The sequence below is a fragment of the Netta rufina genome (genome assembly GCF_964035555.1).
Source record: "Netta rufina genome assembly, chromosome: 3".
NCBI lineage: Eukaryota > Metazoa > Chordata > Aves > Anseriformes > Anatidae > Netta > Netta rufina.
Window position 1 is genome coordinate 71435693 of NC_140125.1, and position 26839 is coordinate 71462531.

Sequence of the window (26839 nt, forward strand, 5' to 3'; positions counted from 1 at the left end):
TATCATACTTCTACTGACTTATTCAAGGCTTGAATGAGTCCTTGACAGACCTTAGCAGATCCTGATGCTGTGAAATCTCTGGAGTATTTGTTCAGTACCACTGAAGCAAGTTTTAATCTTGATGACTGAGGTGTAAGACAACCCAAGTTAAAACAACAAAAACAATACTACTCCTGTTACCCTTAGACATTAACTGTCTAGAAATCAAGATAGCCACTGGTAGAGTAACAGATGAATGCTAAAATGTGACACTAAATATGACAACTGAAAAGCTGTGAAACATGCCCCACCATATAAACATAAGCAGGCAAGAAGTTAACCATTTGTGGTTTCAATAACATCAGCAAAGGAGACTAACAGGTGTTACTACTATCACCAGAAAAACATTCAGTAATTAAAAGATCTGATGCATATTAGATAATAAACTACCAATTTTTCAATAAGAACACACCAAACCTAGGTCTGATGCAACTTTTAGGTTGTACGTTATCTTGTCCTCACATCCTTCCTACTGAAAAAGACATTACACAGAATATTCTAATACAGACTGCCACAGGTATAAAAGAAGAGAAGGCTGTAAAAGGAACATGCATGCACACACACTCTTTTAATACAACCTGCCATTTTCAACCCTCTCTGTAAGAATCTACCCTACAGATATGGGAGCTTTCTCTTCTCCCTCTAGATTTTGGCTATTTTAATTCTTAACAAGAAAGACACTTTCTTAGCTCCCATCATCCAAGACATTCTTTCTAACTTCCCAGAAGCAGAAAGTGTTAATAACAGTATTTATGTTGGGGTTTCAGAACTCATCATCTTTCCTTTCGAATCACCAAAAATGTTCCTACAAATAAACAATTGCATTATTTAGAAAACAAAACTATCACATTTTTCTTGAAACAAAGTATGGATTTTATCTCCCAGTAAAAAGATAAGTTTCCATGTCTTGGGAATAAACTACTGGTCTTGAACCACAATTAATCTAATTCCACAGACACCTTGGCAATTTTCCAACAACCTGACATTTTTGACATTCAGTACTGAGGTCGCAACACTGAACTTCGTGACTTCTTCACAACCATTTGTGAGCAAGTGGGCCAAACAAGTGACCTTTTTCATTGCAACCATCATCTCAGAGAAATAGTAACAGAACTACAATTAACTCCACGAGGCCCTCAGTACATCAGAAGGAAAAGAAATTCAATCTTCAGTGGTCATATTTCTTGACTCTGAAAACACCTTTTTAAAGAAAACTCTTTAAACAACTAAGAAATTTGATTACCTCCTGTCAAAAGAAAAGATTGCACTGCTAGCAATCAAAAGCAAGAAAGGTGTGCCTAAGTTAGTTAACTTGACATTTGAAAATAGGTTTTTCAGGTAATAAATCACAGATCAGAATCAGCTCTGTATATTTTTGTGCAATTCTAAGTGACAGAAAATTCTGTAACTCATCACTTTACACACGAGCATTTCAAATTATGCAGTGGTACGTTGACCTTGGGAAAAAGCATTTTAAAGAGAAATTTGTGATTATATAATTGAAATGGTATTTATAACCAATATTGGCTACAGAGTAGCTTTAAAAACAATCTGTTGAAATCTGTCGTTCTATAACTGGGGTTTTGTTACAGGCTTCATAGGAATTCGAATCTCATCCATTACCTTCCGATTAGCAGCTGCTTTTATTTCCTTACCAAAAAAACCCCCACAACTAACTTGTTACCTTCTAAAAAGACTTCACTGCCTCTGATGTTCAACACCCTCTGAATAAGTCTAAAGAAGTATAATACTTGAAAAACTTAAAGCATAAAGAAAAAAGAGAATGACAGCATCCTTGGACAACCTGGATTAAAAGAGCAAGGAAGGAAGAGAAATGTCTGAGAAACTATATTTTTTTCCTCAATTTCAAGTACCACCTAGGGCACTGGAAATACACTAACTGTCATGGTTTTCTTTCTGCATCGCACAGATTAAACTGTCAATGAGAAAGGAAAATCATAAGTAGTATCTTAGATGTAACCAAAAGTATGAATTCTTCTCATTATAAATAAATTCTATTCTTAAAAATAGAAGGATAATGTAATATTTTTTAAAGTACAGATATTTTTAAAGTAAGACTTGATTCCCCTAGTTTTGTCTTCAAGGTTATCCGGTGTATCTATAAATGAGAGGGTGAATAGAGGAGGAGAGCTACACTTTTTATGCATTCTATCTCTAGCTGGAAAATGTCATCTTGAATGACAATACAATTTATCATTTACAAAACCCCTTCGCTATACTAAACAGTTTTACCTACTCAGTTATGATGTTCCATGGAAATGTAACATGTAATGATGTTCCATGGGAAGCATCTGTGATAAGTTACATTAGGTCTGCTACATTTTCTACATTCAAGTGGACATTAAACAACTACTTAAGTTGCCTGAGACAAATTTAGAAGTAATTAAGAAATATTTTAAAAGGGCAGAGTTACATGCCTACAAATAAAAAAAAACAATCTCCCTGGAAAAGAATTTAAAAGTATATTATCTTCACTAACACTTAACTCACCAAAATTCAAACTACTGTACTAAGTCTTATTGATCAACTATTGATCTAATTGAGAGACAACCATGCAACCCTGCAGTATAATAAAGGCACTGACAGGGAGAAAAAAAATACACCCCCTACTGCAGAGCTGCTATCAGTTCTAATCACTCTCATACGCTTTGAATATTCTGTTTATGGCTAAGAGAACAAGTTTCTTAAGATCCAATATTTAACAAGGAGGTACTGCATTATTTATTGTCCCTGAAGTTTTTGAAAATAGAAGCAGCAAAGAATCAAAAAGAACTAAGTTGTTTTCTTCTGTGTAAAGCATATATTAAGGAAGAGATTTCAACAATGCAATAATCTGACAGTACAAAAAACACCAATCGTCAGAAAAATGCCAACCATCAACCACAGCACCTTACTTTTTACCCATAGTACTGAAGCTAATACAACAAATCTACACAAGCCAAATGGAACTCAACTATCCAAGCAAGTAAACGACAGTTCATAAATGTGTGTTTGAATCCTTAGTAGATGTTTCTACTGTAAGAATAACAGTGCTACAAAGCAAAGTTTTTAGTAATAAAACATTATAGTATTTTGTTCATGTCCTGGTACTATGCAAACAAAAAAAAAAGCATAGAAATCTTTTTTTTGTGGGGTTTATGTTTTTGTTTTGTTTTCATAGGGCTGAGCAGTTCTTTAAGAGAAACAAGTATTTTTGAACCATGAAAAAAATTGAACAAAATACTACTGGTGTAGAAAAAACTAAAAAAAAGCCTAAGACTGCCTATATTATTTCAATTTTCCCTTGTGACCTTTTAACAAACTACGAAACTAAGAATGGATTTATCCATCTACTGTTACATAACAAAGAAAAGCAAGTTCTAAAACTTATCTTCTCATACTCTTAGAAAAAAGAGATTAAGCAATACCTATTTCAATATATATGTTCAAACAAATATTTTAAACTGTCTTAAAATACAGAAAAGCTGCAAAGAAAACACGTACCTGATATACCCTGAGATTCTTTCTGTAGGTCGCAGTACCACAGTCTGTTCACTGGATCACACCCTTCCCGAATGGACAGCAGGACATATCGACCATCATCTGATACCTAGAAATTACAGAAAATCAAAGCCAATTCATCCTCTGGAAAAAAAGATCTAACTTGAAAAATTAGTCCCTAAAACCCTAGCAAAAAAATTAGTTGATGCTACATTTAGTTGAATTAAGAGATGTATATGGAACATGAGAACTCACCAAGAACCCTCATTCACCACTTGCATCAACAAATAACATCAGTATAATCTGCCGACATTTCAGGAGATCAAAATCAAACAGCTTTATCTGCTTATTCCCAGATTTAATTAAAAAAATATTATAAGTATTTGAACAAAAGGAGTCTGTGTGTGAAACAAACATCCTTGCTACACCTTTTTTTTTTTTTTTTTTTTTTTTTAAACTAGAAAAAGCTGCACGCTTCCCTACTTAATACTGTTATTCATAGTGCCACATACAACACAGTGATTTAACCAGGTGGTAGAGGATAGCTTTGGATTTTTTGGTTTGCCTCATTACAATGAGTTTCCAATGTACCTGCTAGAAGTCCCTCACTGCTTTGGAGGTGCAAGGAGGCCAGCAGCTTTGTCTCCCAGTGACTGTCTGAATGATAGTCACTTTATTCACAGCAATAATGTGATTCACAACAATTTCACAATTCAATTTCACCCTCAATTTTTCAAGTGACAATTAATTAGGTATGGTTTATGTCACAAAGCAGTACACAATGTCCTAGAAGTCATCCAAGATGCTAGTTTTAAGCATATATGCACTTCCCGTGGCAAATTAAACGACGCTTACAGAATTTTCATTTTTGTCATTTTCATTAAGTTTACATGCTGCTGTTAAGTTAATATCATAAACTACAAACACATCATGAATTTTCAGATGAAGCTTCTGGTTTTTGTCTTTTGAGAAACACATACACTGGATAAAATTTCCAGAATGGAATCTGCTGGTACACAAACTCATCAGCGAAGCCTTCTTCCTACTCAAGCTTTGCAAACATACCCTGCTTCCTTGCAAAGCTTTTGAAAGTGCAAGTTCATGAACAGAAGGCAGGAAGTAACAGGAAGTCATCAATTTAATGTTTCCCTCTCCTCGTGGAGCTGTTCTGGGCGTGTTCCAAAATTACCAGGTTTAGATGTGTTATTAACAGCTGATGTAGGATGCTGGTTCCTGTCCATGTTCTTACATAACAGCGTGCAATGGAAAAATCAAATCTTTAGTCACAAAGTATGAGTCCAAATTCTGGAAGCTTTCCATTTGGCCCTAAGCATCTTCAAAAATTTTTTTACTCATAGATTGCAATAACCTCTTAGATTTCCTTGGGTTAATATTCCTAACTTTAGCTGTGCACTTATTTTTTTATTTTTTATTTTATTTTATTTTATGTGCTCTTCAAACACATCCATGGTTTTGAAGGACACAGAGGAACTTAAACTACAGCATCAAATCTCAGAATAAGGAAGCTGACTAAAAAACAAAACAAAACAACAAAACCCAACAAATGAGTGTTTCCAAGTTATCTTTTTGACAAGCATTCTTATCAACAGTGAATTACACCACTAAAGATGTCCATACATCTGAAAGTTTACGAGATGAACAGAACTGAACACCTAGGATTCCTCCTGGACCAAGAAAAACAGCTATGACAGGTTCAAGAGGCAGTCTGAAAAATTCAGACGATATGCCTCCTCCTTCCAAGATGGGTTATATCCAGAAACGAAAACCAAGATCAGGTGACCTCTTTTGAGAGAAGCATCTTTAGTGTTTTTACACAAAAATGAAACAGTTTTAATTAAACTAATCACTGCTTAATATGCTGCTTAAACAACTGTTCATGCTTGCAAAAGCACCGATTTTCTTTCTTTTCCTCACTAAGTCATAAAACATGCTAAGAAATAGCAAGTGTCATACACAAATATAAATTTCAGTTTAGCTCAACAGTATGATGAACAAAAGTCTTTCAGTCACAGCCAGAACCCACACAAATCTGTTCTTTGATGCTGTGAGTTAACAGTTAACAGAAGACTGCTCACTTTACCCAGGAAAGAAAACTTATTTGCAAGTTTCAGATGTTGTTGTAGTGAGGGCAATTCAGAACCTCTGACGACGGCAAATTTGAGCACATCTAATGAGTTTTTCCTTCCACATTCCCAGCTGGACAAGTGAAGAGTTGATAGCAGTTTATGTTTAATTTGAAGCAGGAATTCCCAAAGCATATTGCTGGTGGGATGCCAATTAGGTCTGTCCCTATCACTGAGGCTGTTCTTACATCAGTGAGCTCTGTAATCCAAAGGAATGTGACAGAAACAGGACGAGGCACTGTTGACTGCAGCATGCTCAAGTGTTCAGTATTACAGCACAAATTTAGACACTGGCATTCCAAAGTTACAGCTTGATGAGCAAATCTGGGCAGCAGTACCAGCTTATGCAGTCTCCACCTCTAGCTCCTCTTTCTGCTATTGTTGCTTGTATCCATACAAGTTCATTCCCCTAGTCATACCATTGCAGGCATTTACCATTTGGGTAGCAAACCAGACTGGGGAACTGATGCAGCTGTAAAAATACCATGCCCAAACCAGTCCTCACTGCCCCTTGCAAGGAAAGAAAAACCCAGGGGGAAGGAAAAAAGGAAAATCCAGAAGAAAAAAAAGGAAAAAAGGAATAAAAGGGAAAGCCCCTCTGCCCAAGTAGTATTTCAGTCAGTTCACTGTGCAGCTGCTCAAATGGCTGAGCTAACAGCACACCGAGCAACTGGAAACATGAGTAATAGGGGCAGAGATTGCTTTGAAGGCAGCTCAGATGGTAGTACTGATGAATGTGTAATCACGGCCTGAATGCCCCTGACTTCTCTATACCGTAAACAGACGAGTCTTGCTTTCAAAGTGACAGAAGGAAATAGGATTTCCCAACTATCGTTTGGTTATCCTTGCACAGATACATCATCGTGAGGTCAACTGCAATCCTTGCTCCTGGCCTACAAACTTACGAACTGAAATCCCATACCAGCATTTCACTCAAACCTTAGCATGCACTCATGGCTCAGCATAAGGGCAACAGCTGTAATGTCAGAACTGACAGCCTGAAGCAGAAGTAAGTTCTTCTGTTTTCCCACATCCAAGCTGAAAGAGAAACATATCTCAAGAATTTCTATGAGGAGAGATTCACAACATTCAGTTCATATTTCTGTAATATACTTTTCACTGTAAAACCCCATATTGCAGTAATATACTTTCTACCATTTCAGGCAACACCTGATAAAAGGTAAGGAGGTTATAAAACAAGTAAACATCTTAAGGTGACACTGGCAAAATAGGCCAGAAGTAGTTCTTGTAGCCTTCCAACTGGAGCTGAGCTAGCGAGCCTGCTCAATACTTAGAAAAAAGTGTTCAGCTTAACAATGACTTTACTGGCATAACACAGCAAGAAGCCCTAACTCAGCACTGCTAAAGGAAGGATTATTTCAAAGAGCAGCTGTTGGTGTATAGCTTGCAGTTTTGCTGTTGCTGTTCAGTCAAATGACAGTATGGAATGGATTAGATCTGCTATTTCTGGCATATTTTTCTAACTACCTTTACTTCTTTGTGTCTATACGGTGTATCACTACGATAGAGTTGCTCACAAGTAATGCTCTGTTTAAACTCTCAGCGACCACACCTTCTAAATCAAATTTTATTTTATAGGGGGATGTTTTATTTTATAGGGGGACATTTTATTTTATAGGGGGATGTTTTTTTTTATCTTTACTAGCAATGTTGTTTCAGTGTTACCTGTTCTCTCCATTTCCATATATAGTAAGCACTGCTTAGAAAAATATCGAGAGGAAGCAGTTTACCTGTGGCCTAGATAAGTTAACGGATATAAGTTTCTTTATTTAAAGCCTAAGTAGTGCATACATGTAAAAAGTTTTCCAACTACTTACATTTTTCTTTCTTTTACAAAATGTAGTTAATACAAGTCATGTAAGGAACTCAAAGAGTTGTATCTTCTGCATTTAAAATAGCAGTAACAGTCTATGAGGATCCACAGCAAAAGCGAAGTTAACTATTCAGGCTGGATATCAGGAAACAGTTCTGCACCCAGAGGGTGGTCAGGCACTGGGACAGGATCCCCATGGCAGTGGTCACAGAACCGAGCCTGCTGGAGGAGTTCAAGAAGTGTTTGGACAATGCTCAGGCACATGGTCAGATATTATTTTTTTGGGGGGTGGTCATTTGGGGACCCAGGAGCTGGACTCGATGATCTTTGTGGGTCCCTTCCAACTTGGATATTCTGTGATTCTATTTTGTCTAACAGCAACACATTTCAGACCAGCAAGTCATACATAATTAAACAAACAAACAAGAACAAGCAGAAGGCTGTAAGGTTTTCAGACTTCCTGGCTTTATGCATTGCTGCTCAACTAAAAAGTCAATAGGAGAGACATTAAAGTGCTTTGCTTCCAAGTAAAGTGGCTTGACAGCAACCCCAGTGAATATTAATGCTAGTTCTTTGAGTACTATCTGGGTAGTCACCACTGCAAGATTTAGGATAGGAAAGAGCCTTCTATTTTTAGTTCACAAATACAATCCCTCCAAATGCATATTATTATATCAAGGCCATTTTAAGCTAATCAATTAGTTTTTACCACTTTTGCCCTTTTTATTATCAAGGTGGAAAACTGGGATGGGGTAAAGAATAAAATAAATCAATCACAGGTTGAGATAGAGACAGATAATCTCAGAGAAAGAAGGGAAAATAATAATAATAAATAATAATAAAAGAATATAGAAGACAAGTGATGCACGATGGAATTGCTCACCACCTGCTGATCGATGCCCAGCCCATCCCCGATCAGTGGCTGACACCCCCAGCTGCTATCGCTGAGCACAGCACCACACGGTGTGGGACATCCCTTTGGGCAGCCTGGGCCAGCTGTCCTGGCCGTGTCCCCTCCCAGCTCCTGGGGCACCCCCAGCCTCCTCGCTGGCCGGGCAGCACCAGGAACAGGAGAGGCCTTGGCGCTGTGCAAGCACTGCTCTGCACCAGCTGGAACATCCCCAAGTTATCAGCATTATTCTCATCCTAAATCCAAAACACAGCACTGCAGCAGCTACTACAAATGCTTGTTTTGTTTTCTATTTGTATCACACTGGTTTAATCAACTACATTTCAGAAGAAATGATAGCGGGTGATCACAGCAATGGTTGATTTCAGGATCAGGTCTAACACAATCCCACTTTTTACATCCAGGAGGAGGCTGGATATATTCTAGGCAGCACATAGCCTTATTATATGTAAACATATCAGTGTGCTCTCCCACCATCCATTCCCTAGCCTAGAAAAACTGCTTTGGATATTAACTCAATTTCCCTATTCCTTCAATTTCCTACACGAGACAGCCTTATTCCAAAGGGCACATGGGTATTTACAGGCATTCTCCTTAAATCTAGCACAGAGTAAGATTAGTAGCCTTCTGAGGTAACAGACTAACACTGAAACTGTTTTTTTCTGTGGCCGTTAACTTGCTTTTGAGTGCAATGAAAGCGCCCTAGCATCAGGAACTTGGCTCTGTAAGAGATTACCATCCCTGTTTGCAGCCAGAAAGTTTGCCTGGCTGTTTCACTTGAGCAAACTGACAATGTTTTGAGCCTTCCCTGTTTATTTCTGTTCATTCTTCCCCTGTGGATGCTGCACTTTCACATTCTTGCAGTGAAAACGTGCCCTCGCCAGCACACGCCTGGCAGAGGTTGTTCCTCTGCACTCTGAATTTCATTTGCAAGTTCACCTCCCTGGCTGGGAACCACTGATGTAAACTGACAGCTCTGAACCTCAAAAAAAAATATATATATTTTCGTCAGGTTATGGATTGCACACAGTGTGTGTCAGACAACAAACCGTACTTGTTTACTTCTGGCAGAATTAGGACAGGAGGGTTCCCCAGCCCTCTCCTTTCCCTCCTGTTTACATTCCTGCCTCTACAGCAGTGACTTTTAACACCACCAACTGTGAAAGGCTCTTATATAATTTACTATTTAACTTTGAGAATAACAGTCTGGCTGTGAAAGACAGTTATGATACATGAGTCTGGAGAAGAAACAAGAACACGCCACGGAGATAGAAGCCTGGGAAGCTCCTCTACTTTCAGAGTACCGATGACATTGCAAAGGTTTTAAAAATCATACCAGACTGCCATCTACTGGGATGTTACTCGAGCTCTCTCTCTGCTTCTTCCCAACTCCTCTACCATCCTAGAATCTGTACCAGAAAAGTTAAGTGTTTTCTCAACTAACAAAAAGATTTGATAGCATCTTCTTCAAAACTGACCTAGATACCGAGTATGACTAGCAATACAGAGGTTTTTCTCGAAAGCAATCCATTCAAGTGAGGAGATGGAAACGCATCTGTCTTTCTATCCCAACACCGGTTTCAGCACCAGACTAAGCATGCTTAATGCTGGTGTTGAATGAGTAACAAGTTAAAAAGCTGAAGGTATTTTCTTACCTGTTGCCTTGTAAATACAATAAGCTGACAAAGTTTTACTCAACCCTCTTCTGTCCTAATCAGTCACCTAGCTTCTTCTCTCCACTGAAGCTAAAACCGCTCCAACTCCCTACAATGTACCCAAGATTACTTATTTTTTTCAAGTATGATGGCAACATTAGAGCTTTTGCAGTCTCTGAAAGAGCTCCTTGTCAGGTACTTTTCGCTGGCAAGTAAGGTATTATTCTCCATCTACCCTATGGTTTCAACACCTGCAATTTCTGCTCAAAACTTAAGTACAAAACTTCAAGTTCCATCCCTGATATAAAGAAAGGTTGAGTGAGTTGATACTTAAACCACCCATGCCATAATCCAACCATCTTCCCTGGAGCTTGTGTACAACAGAAGAGAATCCAACTGTCTCTGCCTATTTGGCCAGCAAGGCCCTCTAATAAACAAATGTTTTTATTTTAATCTGACAGGAATGCAAGTAAGCAGACTTTCATAAAATGCTGAGCTGTGCAAAGCTGTATTCTAAAATCTCTGGCAGCATATTAGTACCAGGTAAGAATATTTATATTTAGGGTAGTGCCAATAAGCTGTATCGTTTGATTTTTACTAAGGCTACTTTAATTTTTCCCTATTATTTTGTGGTCTTCCACTTTCTCAAGGACATGCTTTAAAAAAACTGACCAGAAAACTTGTTTGGATGGTCTGAAAAGGAGATTTTGACCTATTCCACAAAGATGAAACCACATTTTGCAGTCACACTGGTATCCTCTAATTGCAGAATATTTGTTTCCTCCTGACCATTAAAAACCATCTTTCATTAATATCACGAAAACAGAGCCACATTTAACAGCTAGAGCTCACAGCACAACCCTAGAAAATCAGCTGTTTTATACAGTAACGTCACTCAGATATCCTCATGGTTATTTACTGAGGCAGATCTCTGCTTTGCCACACCTTAAAATAGCATTTCTTCTTAAATATCAGTACCTCCAGAAGATTATGCCTCCTACGGATTAGGAGAAGTTTTAAGCAGCCACATTCATTTATTAAACAAGAACGCACAATAGCAATGTGTGTTCTCTATTCACTACCTTTCCCTTTATCCCAATATTCAGGGGGATGTTTCAATCCCAGTGATTTCAGAACTAGCACCTGCAATAGATTCTACTACTCTCGTGTTCTATAGCAAGAACTACTACTACCAGTACACTCTTCCTATCCCTTATATTAAATGCTCAAAAGTGTGTGGGGTATATTTTCATTTATCACAAATATTACCCAAGCATTTGGCATCAGAGAAAAAGACACTTTTTATGTTGAAGTTTGCCCCAAGGTTTTTGCTCACAACAGAAGAGCCAGAAGATGCAGGATGGCTACTTCTCTATACCCTGGCCTGGAAAACTTTTTGCTACCCCCTGTAAGAACTGTGCTACAAGTTCTCTTCCAGACCCAGTACACCTACAAAGCAGGATATGCTAATGAATCAAGACTGCAATACCACTCCCCCAAGGAAAAGGAATTTGCATCACAACAACATGTGTAGTTTCGCTCCCAGACACTGCAAAACAATAATAATCACTTGATGTATCACTTGTGTGAATCAGTGGATACATCACTACAAGACATCTGTCACCAACAGAAAGAAACCCATTTATTTATGGCACTAGGGAAAAATAAGGATAATGACTTCTAAATTCCATGCTATTGCTAGTTTAACTCAACAGAACTAACTTTTGAACGGTAAAAAAAGTTTCAAAGCCCTATTTGCAAGTTTATACTGATTTTCAGGTCAGATGGCAAAGGTATGCTTCATGAACAGATAACATTACATAAAAAGGTTCTGCTTATCTGTAGGTTCCATGACTAAATTTGATTTGTATAGACAAAGTTCAGTGTGGTCACTTGGTGAAAAACCTGTCACACGCACGTTCACTGTCTCATTTTGAATCTCAGAGCTCAAATTCTTTGAGAGATGCTTTGCTTGCTGGCAGCCCACTGAAAAGAATCCCCAACATTTTCATGTGTTGATATATTGAATGGTGAGGATAAATTGATGATCAAATCTTTAAAAGGAGGTACTCTTAGGGAAAAGCAGTTCCTGGAACTGAATATCCCAGTCAGGGTAAGTGCCTTCCATATTCAATTAAAAGCGTTAGACCAAACAAGACCTTTCATAGAAGCAAAACCTACAGATTTAGCATGGTAGCCAGAAAAGTACAAAGAATTGCAACAGGATGTTATCCACTGGTAAAATGTAAGTTCCCCAATTAATAGGACAGTCTCTATGTTCCAACAGCACTTCAACAGTGTTTAAGTGAGCGCGTAATTCTAATACGAACAATAAAACACACCAATGACAAAACTTATGGTCTTTTGAAGCATTCAAGTAAGGAATAAAAGAGCGTGGTTACCTACAACTATGGTTAACTGGGACTTCGAACAATGTATACTTAGCACAACAAAATAAAACTTAAGAAGTCATTTCCAGCAGTCACTCTTTCCATCTCTACTAACACCGTCCACACCATATTTGTGTTGATAAAGTTTGTTGAAGGGGAAAAATAAAACTCTCCAACTGTGCATACAGTATTAACAGAAATTTTAACCTATATGCCTCTATTCTTCAAATAAGTAGAACACACATTTACTTTCAGGAAAGACACCATGAAAACAAAAGCAAAATAAATATGCGGCAGGGAATATCCAGACATGATGCTTATTGGACTGCACTTTCTATGCAAGAAATGAAGGCTGGGGCTTGACACTGACACTGAGCAAACAGAACAGTGACAGATTGTCCATCAAATGATCCTTGTGTATCCTGGAATTTACATCAGACTGAATGTCCTCAAAGAATTAAAAAAAGAGTACATGACGGTGTCGTTAAAGACTTGAGGACTGGTTTAAAGCAGACCAGTCTTACTTTCAGCAATTCTTAGTCAGTAATTCTTAGTTCAATGCTCAGCTCTGCAACGCTAATAAAAAGATTTCTTTAACAAACTGTTTTCCACTCTACAGCTGCTACCAGCCGTTAGAACCTGAAAAGCCAGACTTGATGATAAGCTTCACAGTGTTTACCGTACCTCAGCTCCACCCATCCATTTTGGCTCATCGGGAAATTCAGCACATAGGATATCTTCTGACTGGTTAGTTCCCAATACATGATAATGCAGCTTTTGGTGCAGATTAGTGGAGGTCTCAGTGCCTAGTGAAATGTAGATATTTAAACTAATTAGTTGTCAAAGAAATCCAACAACACCCACATAAAACCCTCAGGACCTTCAATAACCCTCTACGTTTTAAAAAAAAAAAAAAAGAGAACCATTCAGGAAAAAGAACTAGGAGCAATTCAAGTCTACAAACCACTCTCCTGCAAACAAGCAACGTTATACACAATAAAATAAGACATCAAACCACATGGAACCACATGGCAGACCTGTTCAGTTACCCTTTTCGTTTACTTCAGATACTTTCTTCAAATGTCAGGATTCATCATTTCAAGCTTCACTTTCTAGAAATACTAAACATGCAAAGAAAAACAACAGCCTCTGCCACATCATTCAACGATGTGTTTGCTCCCATCTCATCTTGGACAATCAAGGGGAGAACTACTACTAATCCTAGAAACTTTCTTACTTCCTTCTGCTGAAAATAAAAAGCATTCTGAAGAGCTGCAGGAAGTGCTATTTGTCTCTTCCTTTTAACATTGTTCTTGCAGCATTTTCCAATGCAACGCTTCAGCTTCTGAACTACAAACATGCCTAAAAGTAAAGAAAACACATGGTGTGTACCTAACTTGCAAGTTTGGCAAAGTTATAGGCTGCAAATATAAATATAGACGAAATTTAGGTGGTCTCTGTAGGGTTTAATAAAGAGCATAGCTCCAGAAGAAACTTCTCAGTAGTACTGCCTTACAGTAACAGCTGCTAAATTCCTTTCTTGCGCTACTCCTAGAGTTCTGCTAGCTTAAACTGGGCAGTGAAACGCAGACGAATTAGCCTGACTGAGTAATAAACACCTTATGCCCCAGTTTGCTCTTCACCAAGTCAACTTCCCAAGTCAGTTCACCTATAGCCATAAAAATACGTAAGGGACAGCAAACTAAGTAAATTAAATAAACTGTCACAAGACATCATATTCCAGCCAACAACACCCTGTATGAAAGCAAAGAAAAAACACTGCAGAGAAAAAGAAGAGGACCAGTAAACTTTCAGAAGACAGACAGGGCCAGGCAGACAAGAGTGTCCTTATGAAAGGAAGGGACGCTAATTAAATATAGGTTTTGGTCATACAGGACAATCTGATATCTAATTGTATAAAGTAGTATATCTAATTATTTGTTGCTCCAGTTTACTGAAAAGGTCATTTTGTTTCCTCATAGCGTATAATCAGTGCAGCCATACTTACCATCACTTTTCCCATCTTGTTTTGGATAGCAGTTATAGAACATTCCTTTTCCATCATGGGTCCATGCCATGCAACTGAATTTAACTCTCTCCAGCGTATCTGGAAGCTCCTCAGGACCTTCCACCTTCATGAACTTGATAGTAACCCAGTCAGAACCACTGGAACTCAGGCCATACGCGAAGTATTCGCCGTCTTCACTGAACGCATAACCTAGGAAATTGGAACCAAACAAGATGTGGTAAGAACCAGTACAACAAATCAGTATTTTCAATACAGTGTTTATTTTGCCACACAGCTTTTTACTATTTACTACACAATAGTCAAATCCCAACAAAAGGGAAGTAAAACTGTGAAAGCAGGTAAAAGCACTGTGTTTACTCAACATGAAGAAGAGAGGATTTATTTTCTAAAAGACAGTAGAAGCAGCTACATGTTATTATTTGGGATGTGCAGCACTTTCCCTGTCTCTGTGGACTTCTCATATAATTCATAGATCCATATTTAGGCATGCACACTCAGGAAATCTGTTCAGTAATATTACTCATGTCCAACATCTGATAGACAATTTGAGTAATAGCTCTTCTGCTTCCCTGAGGTTGGGGTAAGGGATGGAGACTGAAAATGCACATAGGTATAGACCATAAAATGAGATTCTAAGACAATAAGAGCACCAAAGAAGTCAACATGAATTGAAATGCAAACAGTAAAACCTGATATAAGGCAGCTACCATTTCAATATTGGAATCACTTAAAACTAAACCCTGCAAAACCACGAAAACTGAAGTAACTGGAAAAACTCCCCACCAGCGAGCTAATGGGTTCATTGCTGGTATTCTCAGCTAAGATCTAAGATACACGTAGTTCCATCTGAACTGTGAAGAATAAATTATTCTGAAAAAAATCAGAAAAGTTTCCATCATAGTTAACAAGGATCAAATTCACTTTTGCGAATCAACTCAAGTGAAGAGACTGAATTACTGCAGGCCTATCAACATCTGAAAGTTACAACTAGAAAAAGTTTCTTGCATAGTTTTTATTAATTGATCTTGTACAGACTTCAAAGACTTTGTAGAAGCAAGGCTCTTGAACTTAGAAAAGCCAATGGCAAGTGGGAAAATGGACAGATAACATGAGTTAATACCCTAGTGAACACAAGTTATTTTGTTCCCAAAGAAGTTAACACTGTGTTCCTTCAAAGCATCTTGCATCAACCTGCTGGCTTTAAAACGTTAAGAGAATTAGTTGATATGAATGCATCAACTTTTCTTTCTTAGCTATGGACAGCATCAAGATCAGTTTATATTTCAGTGAAATACATTCCAGAGTTGTGAGCAAAAAAAAACTGTTCATTTTTGCAGTATTTTGTGAATAAAATGTAGATTTAGAAGTGTTCTTCTGAAAGGCTGTACAAATCCACATATGGCTACTGTGCCTGCTTTAATGCAAACACACCACTGTAGCCATACTTCTACACATGAAGAGCCGCAAACCATTTCCAACTTGTGCTGGAAAGACAAAACCCGGTTTTGTTCAGCAGGAACTGCTGTTTCACCAACCTCGTAAAGCCACAGTGCCATCATCAGAAAGCTTATTTGGATCAAGAAAAACTTTGGCATCAGCATCCAAGGAGTCTTGTACATATAAAACTCGCTGATTCTGTAGTCCAGTATTGTAAAAGTGAAAATACCTAAAAGAACAGAAGAGGGTAAAATCAGTATGAAGAACTCAGATTTTCAATTAGGCTAGCAAGACAAATTTGTGTGAGATTGTCAAGAAATAAAAGGCAGATAAAAATATATAGAATAACAAGCTTTGTAGTAGAGCAAGAACCACGTCTTTCCTTTGGCCATCAGGGAGTCAGTCATCCTTAGTAGGTGCCTTGCTCTCTCCTTGGCACAGAGGAAGCCCAGACACCAATTTCCATGAAGATCAGAGGAATCTCAACTCAACAAGATATAGAGATTATACAAAGGAGACTGTAGGATGCACCTATAATATCTTTGAGCAATAAAAACTGCATTTACCACAGTGCATTTCAAACAAAGCAAAACATTCTATAAATTCCAAGTAACTGTCTGCTAAAAAGCTCTGGCAGCCTTAGCGTTTCTATTACAAGTGTTGGCAAAGGTTCCCATCTCCTATGATCTATGCTTTGTCATTCACGTAGCTGCTTTCAAGCTGCACTGGGCGGTAGGCAAATGTTCAAATGAAACAGAACTGAAATTGTTTCATCTGTATTTCCCAAGATCCATAACAGGGCGTGCATTTTGAAACAGTTGTAGGAATGGAGTTACATAATTCTCTTCAGTGAGAGATACTGTACACAGTAGAAGACACTAGAGAAGAAAAATTAATAACTGTATTTTATGTAATTCATAGGTACTAGTTTCCTTCAAGAACTCTAAACAAACCTGCAACTTAGACCAAGTAGCAGCTTTACCCAGGGGAGCAGGGAAAGTTATGGGGTAATGCTCAAGCCTAAATATAAGTTTACCCATTCCCTAAGGATGTCTAGTACTTGGACACAGGAAGCTCGTAAACCCCAAAGGGGGAACTACACTTGCAAAGGCCTGGCTAACAATCTGCACATTGAAAATGTTCAAATACTAAACGTACATTCAGTGAGCAAGAAAACAGAAATATTCAAAGCAACAAAAATATGTCATCTTCCATTTGACCATGCATTTTCTAGCCAATTTTATCTCTGCTATGCTAAGCAATAAGCTGAGAAGCAAAGGTCAAACAATATGACTGCGACAGGAGGACACTCCTCCTTTTTGCAGATCCTACAGAACATCTCTTCAGACACTGTCCTTTAGTGACTATTCTTCAGCAGAAAATTGGTACATATTCAATTTAAGATTTTAGCAGCCATTTTGAAAAAAGGAATTCCTAGTGCTTTTCACTGGCTGTGACTAAATAAAAGTCTGACCAGCTGCTCAAAGTAGGACCAACATATTTTAGAAAATATTTAGAACAACGTACACCTGACAGACTTGTGCTTTTTCTAGGATTAAGTGCCTCTCCCTGACAGGCCCGGAAAGGAATTCCTCAGAGTTTTACTTTTACTTGTTCTTCTACAATGTAGTTTTGATAAACTCACTATTTCTCTTATAAAAAGATGACAAAACCACAGGACAATAATATAACTGGGAATTAGAGACAATCAAGCATTTTATGCTCTGCATCATGCAACATATTAATACTGGCTTGACACATACTTTTCCTAGGACCCAGCAACAAAGGAATAAAGGCAAGCATGATTTCCAATTTATCTTGTAGTTGCTTTTGACTTGCTCCATATTCTTCATCATCTACAAAGACATTCCTCACTTACCTCTTTCCTTTCTTGAAGTGGCAACTGTACTTAGGATAATCATAGAGTTCAGTCATTCGTTCTTTGAATAGTCCTCTGACGGGACATTGCTCAAGAAAGGGTACTGTAAGCTTGTTCTGAGCCTCCACAAATGCCTGTAAGAAAAGAATCCCCCCAGAATACATGAGTTCAAGCACAAATTTACACTTCCCACAAGAAACACTGTTTTTGATGCAATGCATCGCCAACATCTTTCCCCCATATAGGGTGTGTAGAGTCACACCTGAACAGCCTCACATACTTGGCTGTATCATTAAATGCTGCAATGTTGTAACTAGATTGATTTTATATCTTGAATAACCTCTCCATCACACATTAGGGTAAGCAGTGGTCAGGACAAAGACAAGCTAGATTCCTGCCACTCCCCTTTAAAAAAAAAAAAACAAAACAATCAAAAACAAACAAAACCACCAAAGCTCATTTTCTTTTATTTATTTATTTATTTATTAAAAAACCAACTCTCCCTGTATTTATCTAAATGGTATGGATAAAGCTAAGTTACAGAAAACACCTAGGAAAATTCATTTCTTACTTCATCACAAATACACAATACTCCAATACTGTAGAGCAGATCAATTAGAAAATTGGTAATGAATCCTTTTGCCCGTATCTATGACTATCATTCCTGGAACCATGAAGAGCTGGAAAATTATATAAAATGTCATGTGCACCATCTGGTCACCCTATTAACAAAACACTTAGCATTAGTCCCAGCCAGTATTTCTTGGAAGGGCCGAAGTACTGTCCTTCATGAGTACAGATGAGGCATTTTTTCCCACCCCATCTTAGTTACAAAAGACAAGAATATGTAACGTCCAAGGAAGTAACCTCAAGGGGTCTGGTTTCCTTAAAACACTACCTCAAAGATGCAAACATGTAACTACAGTGGCCAAAACCACTACCACTACAGCTGCTTGTTAGAGGCTACCACTCCCATGAGGAAGATGGAAAAACTGGTGCTATGCTGGCGTTTCACCATCCCTTCTTACAGCACAGTACATTAACATAAAGTTAATACCTAAGCATCTCAAGGTGACACGGCGTGAACCACAGCTGTTAAGAAGCAGACAAACAGGCTTTTCTGTTAAGATGGAGTGGAAAGGACAGCACATGAGCTCTAAATCACAGCCGGGCTTTGTGATGCTGGCATTTTGCAGCACCACACAGAAGCCATCCTCTGTCATTGCAATGTAGCAAGGACTCCAGGCTGAAATCCCAGACCCCATCTCTTGCCTACAAGGGTTTCTTCCCCTGTTCCTTTGAGTGAGGTCATTGTTTTTACCTGTCCTGATTCTGTCATGCAGCAAGCAGATCAGTGCACGGTAATGCCTGAGCTGCATTTCACAGCAGGGTATGATCTACAGGAGCAGGTGGGCTACAAACCATGTTCTACAATCTGCATTTCACGACTCTTCAGAAACGCCACCTGCTCCACAGAGCACCCGACACACATGTACCAACTGTGGTCAATGTTTACCCATTTATCAGTTCTTCAGGTAAAAAAGCGAAAAGAATAGAACATAAAATTCTTTCAGTGGTATTTTACAGACATTTCACACAGTGAAAAGTGACTCCATGAAGCAAGGAGAATGACAGACTCCCTCTCTCATTCACCTTGCTGCCACAGCATTACATGGCCAAGAGCTGCACTGCATGCCAAGCTTTGTTTTCGGAGACTTGTCAGGCTACAAGGTAAGGGAGAAAGTGCATTAATTATGGCCACTCTCCATTTGAGAGGTATTTGTTCATGTCCAACAAAGCATACAGAAAGTGATAAGCTTTAAATACAAGTGCAGAATTAGTAATGCTCCAAGAACACTTGGCAAGGTGCTGAAATGCACTGGTTTAAGAACATGAGGGCTGCTTACATGCAAGTCACCGCTCAAGTATGACAAAAAAAATGACTACCACAGCACTGAAAAGGGAAAGGTACAGAGGGCTAACAGCAATAACTTCCGGACCTTTACTCAAGTTAGACTCCATGCATCAGTGAGGACAAAGTCAGGAAATTATCTCCTGAGACAGAAGAAGGAAAGAGGTAAATACATTGCTAAGGAAAAGCCGATTTTTTGCGTCCGATTTCCCTTTGAGGATGGTACTGGCATAGGCAGCTTTAGCATCCAGCACAGCAGCACAGCACATCCCAGTGGTAAGTGAAAACATTGCTCTGCTCAGAACAGGCTGCAGCCTCCACCTTGTACCACTCTGTTCCCCACCTCCACCAAATGAGGAAAGAACTTTATCAAATCTACCCAAGAATTACATATATCTGAATCCGTTTTTCTCTAAATGGAAGCACATGGATTTCAACAAGCACAGACACGAAAAACCAGACAACACATACCACACTACCTACTCTTAAGTGCTGTGACATTCCCAGAGCAAACCTGTCTTATTAAAAAGATGTATAAAACTATCCACTGTACTAGACAGACAAAAGAACTTTACTGTTGTATTTAGTGGACAGAAATTGGCATGGATCGTTGTTTCCTAGATCAATAACGCGACCAAAACAGCAGAATTGCCGCAAGGGTATAATGGGACCACATTGTGACTCACTTTTACCTACAGCCACCCTTTCACCACATTTGCTTTCATCACTGGTATTCAAGGAGAGAAACTTTTCCTTGAAGTGTTCATTGCACAAGAACATGCTTGCAAATCAACTGTTGCACTCAACTGAATTACTAGTAATCTTGCTTTTACAGCAGTTTCACACATTTTTCCCAACTTCCACTGATAACGCACGAAAGAGTTCCAGTCTATAAAAGGGAATATCATTGCTATCTAAAAAATGAGGTAGGAATTACGGGTTTTTGAAAGAGATCTTGTGCAATTTGGGATATGTTCTCAGATATTTGATCATGTGGTTGCACTCATATTTAAAAGTCACTATATATTTGAAGTATCAACTCAGTATCAACCATGCTGAGTTAAACAGATGCCACCCATGGTATAGGACTAACAACAGCTGTCCATACACCTTCCTGAACCTCCACAGAAAAGATTTTACCTGTTGAAATCCACATCTGACAAACTATCATCAGCCTTGACCCAGCAATGAATTTACTACTAGAAGAACAGAATAAGGGTCAATGTAAGGCGTATGCTTACACACACCTCAGAAAATAACCTAACTTTGAAAGGACAATTTCTAAAGCGTGGCAGTAGGAGCAGAGACATTCTATTTAAGGCTGAAGCATTTGGTTATCACTTGAGCTGGTAAATTGTTATTTTTAAAAACTTCATATTTAATTTTTATCTGAACAACAAGTGACATTTTTTTAACCATGCTTTGTTACAAAGCATCAGCTTTCCGCATGCTATTCTCTCAGCAAGATAATGATTTCTACCTAAGAAGAAAATTGCCAAAGGTGCTCACAGTATACTTTCCAAGGAGAATTCTTAGGATATAAATTGTATTTAAAGCATTACCAGTCTTTGTCATTAACCTGTAAATATTTACAGTTTAATAGTTACCTCCATATGTATCTTCTCAGTGCAGTTCTGAATAGAAGAGGGCACATACATTGTATCAAACATTACAAAACTAGGACAAGAGGGAATGGCCTCAAGTTGTCCCAGGGGAGGTTCAGGTTGGAAATCAGGAGACATTTCTTATCAGAATGAGTGGTTGCGCATTGAAACAGGTTGTCCAGGGAGGTGGCGGAGTCACTGTTCCTTGTAGGTGTTTAAGGAAAGGTTGGAGGTGGTGCTTAGGGATCTGGTTTAGTGGGTGACACTGGTGGTAGGGGGACGGTTGGACCAGATGATCTTGGAGACCTTTTCCAACCTTAATGATTCTATGAAAATAAAACTAAGCAGATTTCTGGTGGCTTGATCCTTAGCATTTACTTTTAGTATTACTTTAGGATTTACTAAAGCAAAATTCAAAGTGCAATTGCACAACTATTAAAAAAAAAAAAGTAAATAAAAGTCTGTTCACTTATAATTACAAATCCATTTAATTTTAGCTTTGAGAGTTTCAATTCTAGTCTCAGCCCAAACACCCACCTGTTCATAATACCACAGGTCAACTGTCTGCTACACGATCCCTTTTTTTTTTTTAATCCCTTGTCCACACCTCATGTGTGAAACAAGCTACACCTTCCTGTCTACACAGCTGTTTTAGGAAGGTATGATGTTGTATATCACTAACTTAGAGAAGCAAAAGACTTTCCTAGACCAAAATGGAGCTTATATCCCACAAAGTATAAAACAAGCCAAGAAGCTGAGAAGTCCAACCAAGCCAAACCCAAGACACTAGCGAAGTGTGGTTTTGCAGTTGTGGCCTGTGTCATCACCGTAAGTGCTTTACCAGAGCAGCAGAACACTGCAATTGAGCCAGGGAAGTTTCCTCAGTTTGTCTTAAAGGTCAATGAACAGTACAGCAGGAACCCACTGTCCGTCCTCTTTTCTCCAAAGATAGGAATTTCCTCCTCTGAGCGGTGCTTCTGTTTCTATTTACTTATCTACAGAAGGAATTTTTAGTTGCTTATAACTGCGCATAACTACATCCACCATGTGCACACAAGAAAAATAGTACTACAGCAAGCACACAGATCATGGACATGGAAGTGTGCATTTCTTGAACAACAGCTTCTCAAGAGACTGAGGATGTGACTTGATTATTGGCTTCATCACCTCCAGAACTGCTCACCTGACAAGAAATAGTCCTGGTTACCCACCTGCTGATTTCAAAAAATTCTTTTATAGAATAATTTCTTCTAAGTGATGTTTCACTGACACCTGTCAACACAGAAAAAAGCGAGCCTACCCTTTTATTTTCTATGACCACACCAATGCCTGATGTGACTATTTCTACAATGTTTAGAATTCAAAAGTAGAATTATAAACATATTTGTCCAGCTATTCAACAGCACACACTAAACACTATTTTTGTGTGAGGAAATACTCCTAGCCACTTACCTGAAGTTCACCCTTTGCTTTTAGCATAAACCAGAATTCACCCTGTTGTACATACACAAATCAAGCGTATTGTAAACAGGAACTGAGTAGGAGCTTTTTCACTGCAGATAAACATGAATGCCTCAGGAATTCTTCTAGTTCTGTATTTAATATGTAGCAAATTAAAAGGTAGCCTATTGGAGGGGAGTGTACACCAGACATTTGACTTTTTCTTCAAACAGATGGAAGTGTGGGATACTAAGGAGCACATAAAGGAAGAGGGGGACTTGGAAGAGGAGTAGGGAAGGACACAGGTCTCCAGATCAGTGACTTGAAGGCTTGGAAAGTCTACAGAGTACGCTCCAAATTCTCTCTGAAGCCTGCTTCTATACCAGTGTCTGGTTATTATTTGATCTGGTGGGTACAGAACAGCTACGCTTCATGAGTCCTGTAGAATAATCTCAAGGACACGGAGATAAAACTATTGAGAAGGGCTAGCAATGAAGAGTGGTTGTCAGCAACCTCTGCTGCACAGCATGAGAAAGCGAGCGATAAAGTAGATGAAAGGCTTAGCACTTCAAGACTTTTTTCTGACCTCTTCTGTGAAAGAAGTAGGAAAGAGAAATTCCCTGTTGCTCACTAATTCCTGGAACATAGGAAAAAGATGACCTACTCAAACACAAACAGGAACTCCCTCCCATTTGCATCTCTCTCTTTTTTTTTTTAATAAAGATGTTGCAATTCCCCATTCTTTATTTTGTCTGCTATAAGCTACAACCTCTGGAGGAGATTCAGCCTCCTTTAACTTTTCTTCCCCAATCTGTTCACAATATGTGGGAAAAACATTGAACATTGGGACTCAAGAAGTCATGTATTGTCATTTTCTCAATCCTACCTCTCTTCCACAGGATTCTGAGACCAACTGAATGGGTATTTATACGGTTGCTATAAGAGAAAGACAGAACCATAACCCCCGACAAATACATCCCTCGGAATTTGACATAAAACTATCCTATGTGTACCATTTCTTAAGGATAACAGAATCAAAAGATCAAATACTACCAATCTAATTTCCCTTGTTAATGTCCACTGCTGAGTTTTTCACTAAAATACAAAACCCTTTTAATTCAGGTGAATATTTATAAATACTGACAGCCTCCTATTTCCTACTTCTAAATCTGTGTACATTTCGTTTTACTCTTAACTGTTAAAGTAAATTACATTTAGCCATCCTCTAGCTCATCAAAATATTATCATGTAAGCATACATATGAGAGAACCTAGGAGGAATCTCACGAATGGAAAGATACCTTACAGGATTTTTCTAAACGAAGAACCTGCCCTCTATCTTCTTTCTCACACAGTCAAGCACACCAGACAGAACGCAGATCTGCAGCTCTGGAACTACAGCTGTCACAAAGTTATCAGCTATTCTAAGGGGGAATCACACACTTGTCACTGTACCAAGAAAAGTTTTCTTTCTACCCATTCTTACCTGTTTATGGCAATTTTAGATGTCCTTAGGACAGAGGTAAAGTGCTCTAAAATCAGAACATTTCTCTTCAATATGCCAATATAACCTTGAACATTTGAATTGCCTAAGAAAAACTGGTGCAAGTCAAGTAGGGCCTTTGTTTTCCAAACCACGTGACCCACCTAGGTTACACCAAGCGTCTCAGTCTTTCCCCCACCATAACACAAAGGTGCAAAATAACAGCACTACACTGTTGGCACCTTTAAGTATCAGGTGCACCACATTACACCTACATTCACAATAGGAAGTTTTAAAAAAGTACAGAATACCCACGTACTTAGCCTGTAAGAAAGATGTAAGTTGAAATAGACATTCCTCAAAAAAGAAAGGTTACCTTTGTCTGCTCGCTATCAGGATCTTCAAGCCAACAGTATGGGTCGCTGATTTTATGCCCATGGTAATCCAACACCTGCATTTATAAGAAACAATGCTTTATAAAAAGAGATATGCGTACAAGCAAACTATATTAATCAGGGAATAAGCTGCATCAAAATTAAGTGTATTTGTAAATTCACACAAGTACATAGGGCTAAGAAGCGAAAGATGAGGAAAGCAGCACCTTGCTGTCAGGTGAGTTACTAATTTTATCATTTTTGGTGGAAGAAATGAGGTAGCAGAGTTATCATCAGAAAAAAAACACAGGGCACCAGGGAGATGCAGAACACAAACATTAATTCCTTCCACAAGCTAGATGAGAAGAATGACTTAAAAACCAACCAAACAAACACAACCCCTCTTCCAAATCCAGATGCTCAAGTGCAGTCACAAAACCTGATTATGGGATACACCCAAAATGTAATTTCTGGTTATGCCTCTGGTTTTTCGGTAATTAACTGCCTCCTCCTGCTAATGTTCCTCACAAACACCCAAGCAAAGCACACACAGCAATACGGACGTAAAACCACATGTTTTACCATGCAGGTTAGGTCTTTTACCTGCATGCCTTCTGCAGCATACAAAAAATAAACCCAAACAAGATACCTGCTGTTGGGGGTTGCACAGTTCTGCCTTTCACTTAAGCGCTAAAAGAAACACTGAAGCTTTTTCCACTGCTGGCTCATCCCGGCACACGTTTTGGTTCAAAAGCGAGCTTAGTTCTGTAAATGGTGCCTGGACCGGTGCCTGAGGCACGGCACTTTGTGGAAGGAGACGACTGGCAGGGTTTTAACCCAGACAGCAGGGCAACCCCCGTGTGCACCCAGCCATGGCCGCGACACGCGGGGAGAGGTTTATTTCACCCCGCAGCCCCGCTCCCCTCCGGGGCAGGCCCGGCTTGCCAGGGACACCCTGGGCTCGGCCCTGCCGGCCCGACACGAGCAGCAGGAGGCTGAAAAGCAGCCGGGAGCCCCCCTGCCCTTCCCCTGCCCCCGGCTCAGCGGCCGCGCCCCACGCCCGGGGCGGCTCCCCGCGGCCCAGCGAGGCGCCGGGAGGCCGCGTACTCACGGCGGTCTCGTCGCGGTACACCTCGGGGTACTGAAACGCCTGCATGGCGGCGGGCGGCTGGCGGCGGCGGGGAGAGGAGGAGGAGGACGAGGACGAGGAGGAGAAGAAGGAGCCGAGGCGCGGAGGCGGCCGCAGCGCTGAGGCGGAGGCCGGGGAGGCAGCGGCCGGCAGCAGGCGTGCAGCGCGGCCCAGGCGGAGCGCGGCCGCCATAGGACCCGCCCCGCGCCGCCGCCATGGGGCCGGGGCCCGCCCCGCAGGGGGAGGCCGGCGGCGGCCACGGGAGCCCGGCGCCCTCTGCTGGGAGCCGCCGCCCCTGGCGCAGCCTCTGCCCCTCTGAGGGGGCTCTTTCCCCTTTGGCACCTCACCGGTCACCCTTGCTTAGGTTAAAAAATGAAATAAAATTGCGTTTTCATGCTTGGGTTTTGGGTCTGCTTTCCTTCCGCCTTGATGCTGTTTGGGGGGAGAGGCTTGGGCTCTGCTCTCTCTCACACTGCCTGGAAGCTGCTGGAGATGTGGTTTCACTCCAAAAACAATGTCCTAGCTGGCCACAGAGGCCCTGTGAGACCCATGGCTCCCGCACAGCACCCTGGCCAACTGGTGTCTGTCCCAGTCCCTGTGGTGTCCCAGCTCTGGTCCCGCACAGAGGCTGGCCAGGGTGGAAGTTCACCCAGTGAAAGTTTTGGATCAATGACTTTGGAGCTCCTCAGCCAGGTGGTTATTTTACAATAGGGCTTCTCATATTGTACAGCTTATAAAGCCCTTTCCTTTGAAGTAAGTGACTTACTGGACTCTCATGTCATAAAAATAGTGGAAACATGCAGTAGATGGGCTGGTGGTTCTTTGACCAGCATCATGGCTAAGCTGCTTTCCTTCCAAACTGATGTTGATTCGAAGTTTCCTCTCATAGCCCTCACAAAATCACTCTGCTGCTGTGGGGAGGGTTTAACTGAACTTCCCCAAGGTAAACTCATGTTTATGTGTGTCGCGTGATGTGAAGCTGGAGACAATTATGTTTACACACAGTGGTGTCTAAAGGCTAGAGCAGACCAAGGAGTGTTCACAGTCCCCAGTAAAGACACAGTTTGGAATGACAATGAT

The 26839-nt window shown here is 39.8% G+C and overlaps 1 protein-coding gene across 1 annotated transcript in view; it reads right to left on the reverse strand.

The window, feature by feature from the left end:
- Positions 1-25977, reverse strand: part of PREP (prolyl endopeptidase) — a 99473-nt gene extending 73496 nt beyond the window's left edge. Inside the window, exons 1-7 of the mRNA XM_084284109.1 lie at positions 25742-25977; positions 24633-24707; positions 17819-17952; positions 16038-16168; positions 14482-14691; positions 13158-13279; positions 3544-3649 (exon numbers count right to left, since the gene is read on the reverse strand). Of these exons, the coding sequence (XP_084140235.1) occupies positions 3544-3649; positions 13158-13279; positions 14482-14691; positions 16038-16168; positions 17819-17952; positions 24633-24707; positions 25742-25951 (988 nt within the window). The 5' untranslated portion in view covers positions 25952-25977. The remainder of the gene's footprint in view (positions 1-3543; positions 3650-13157; positions 13280-14481; positions 14692-16037; positions 16169-17818; positions 17953-24632; positions 24708-25741) is intronic.
- Positions 25978-26839: the final 862 nt, after the last annotated feature.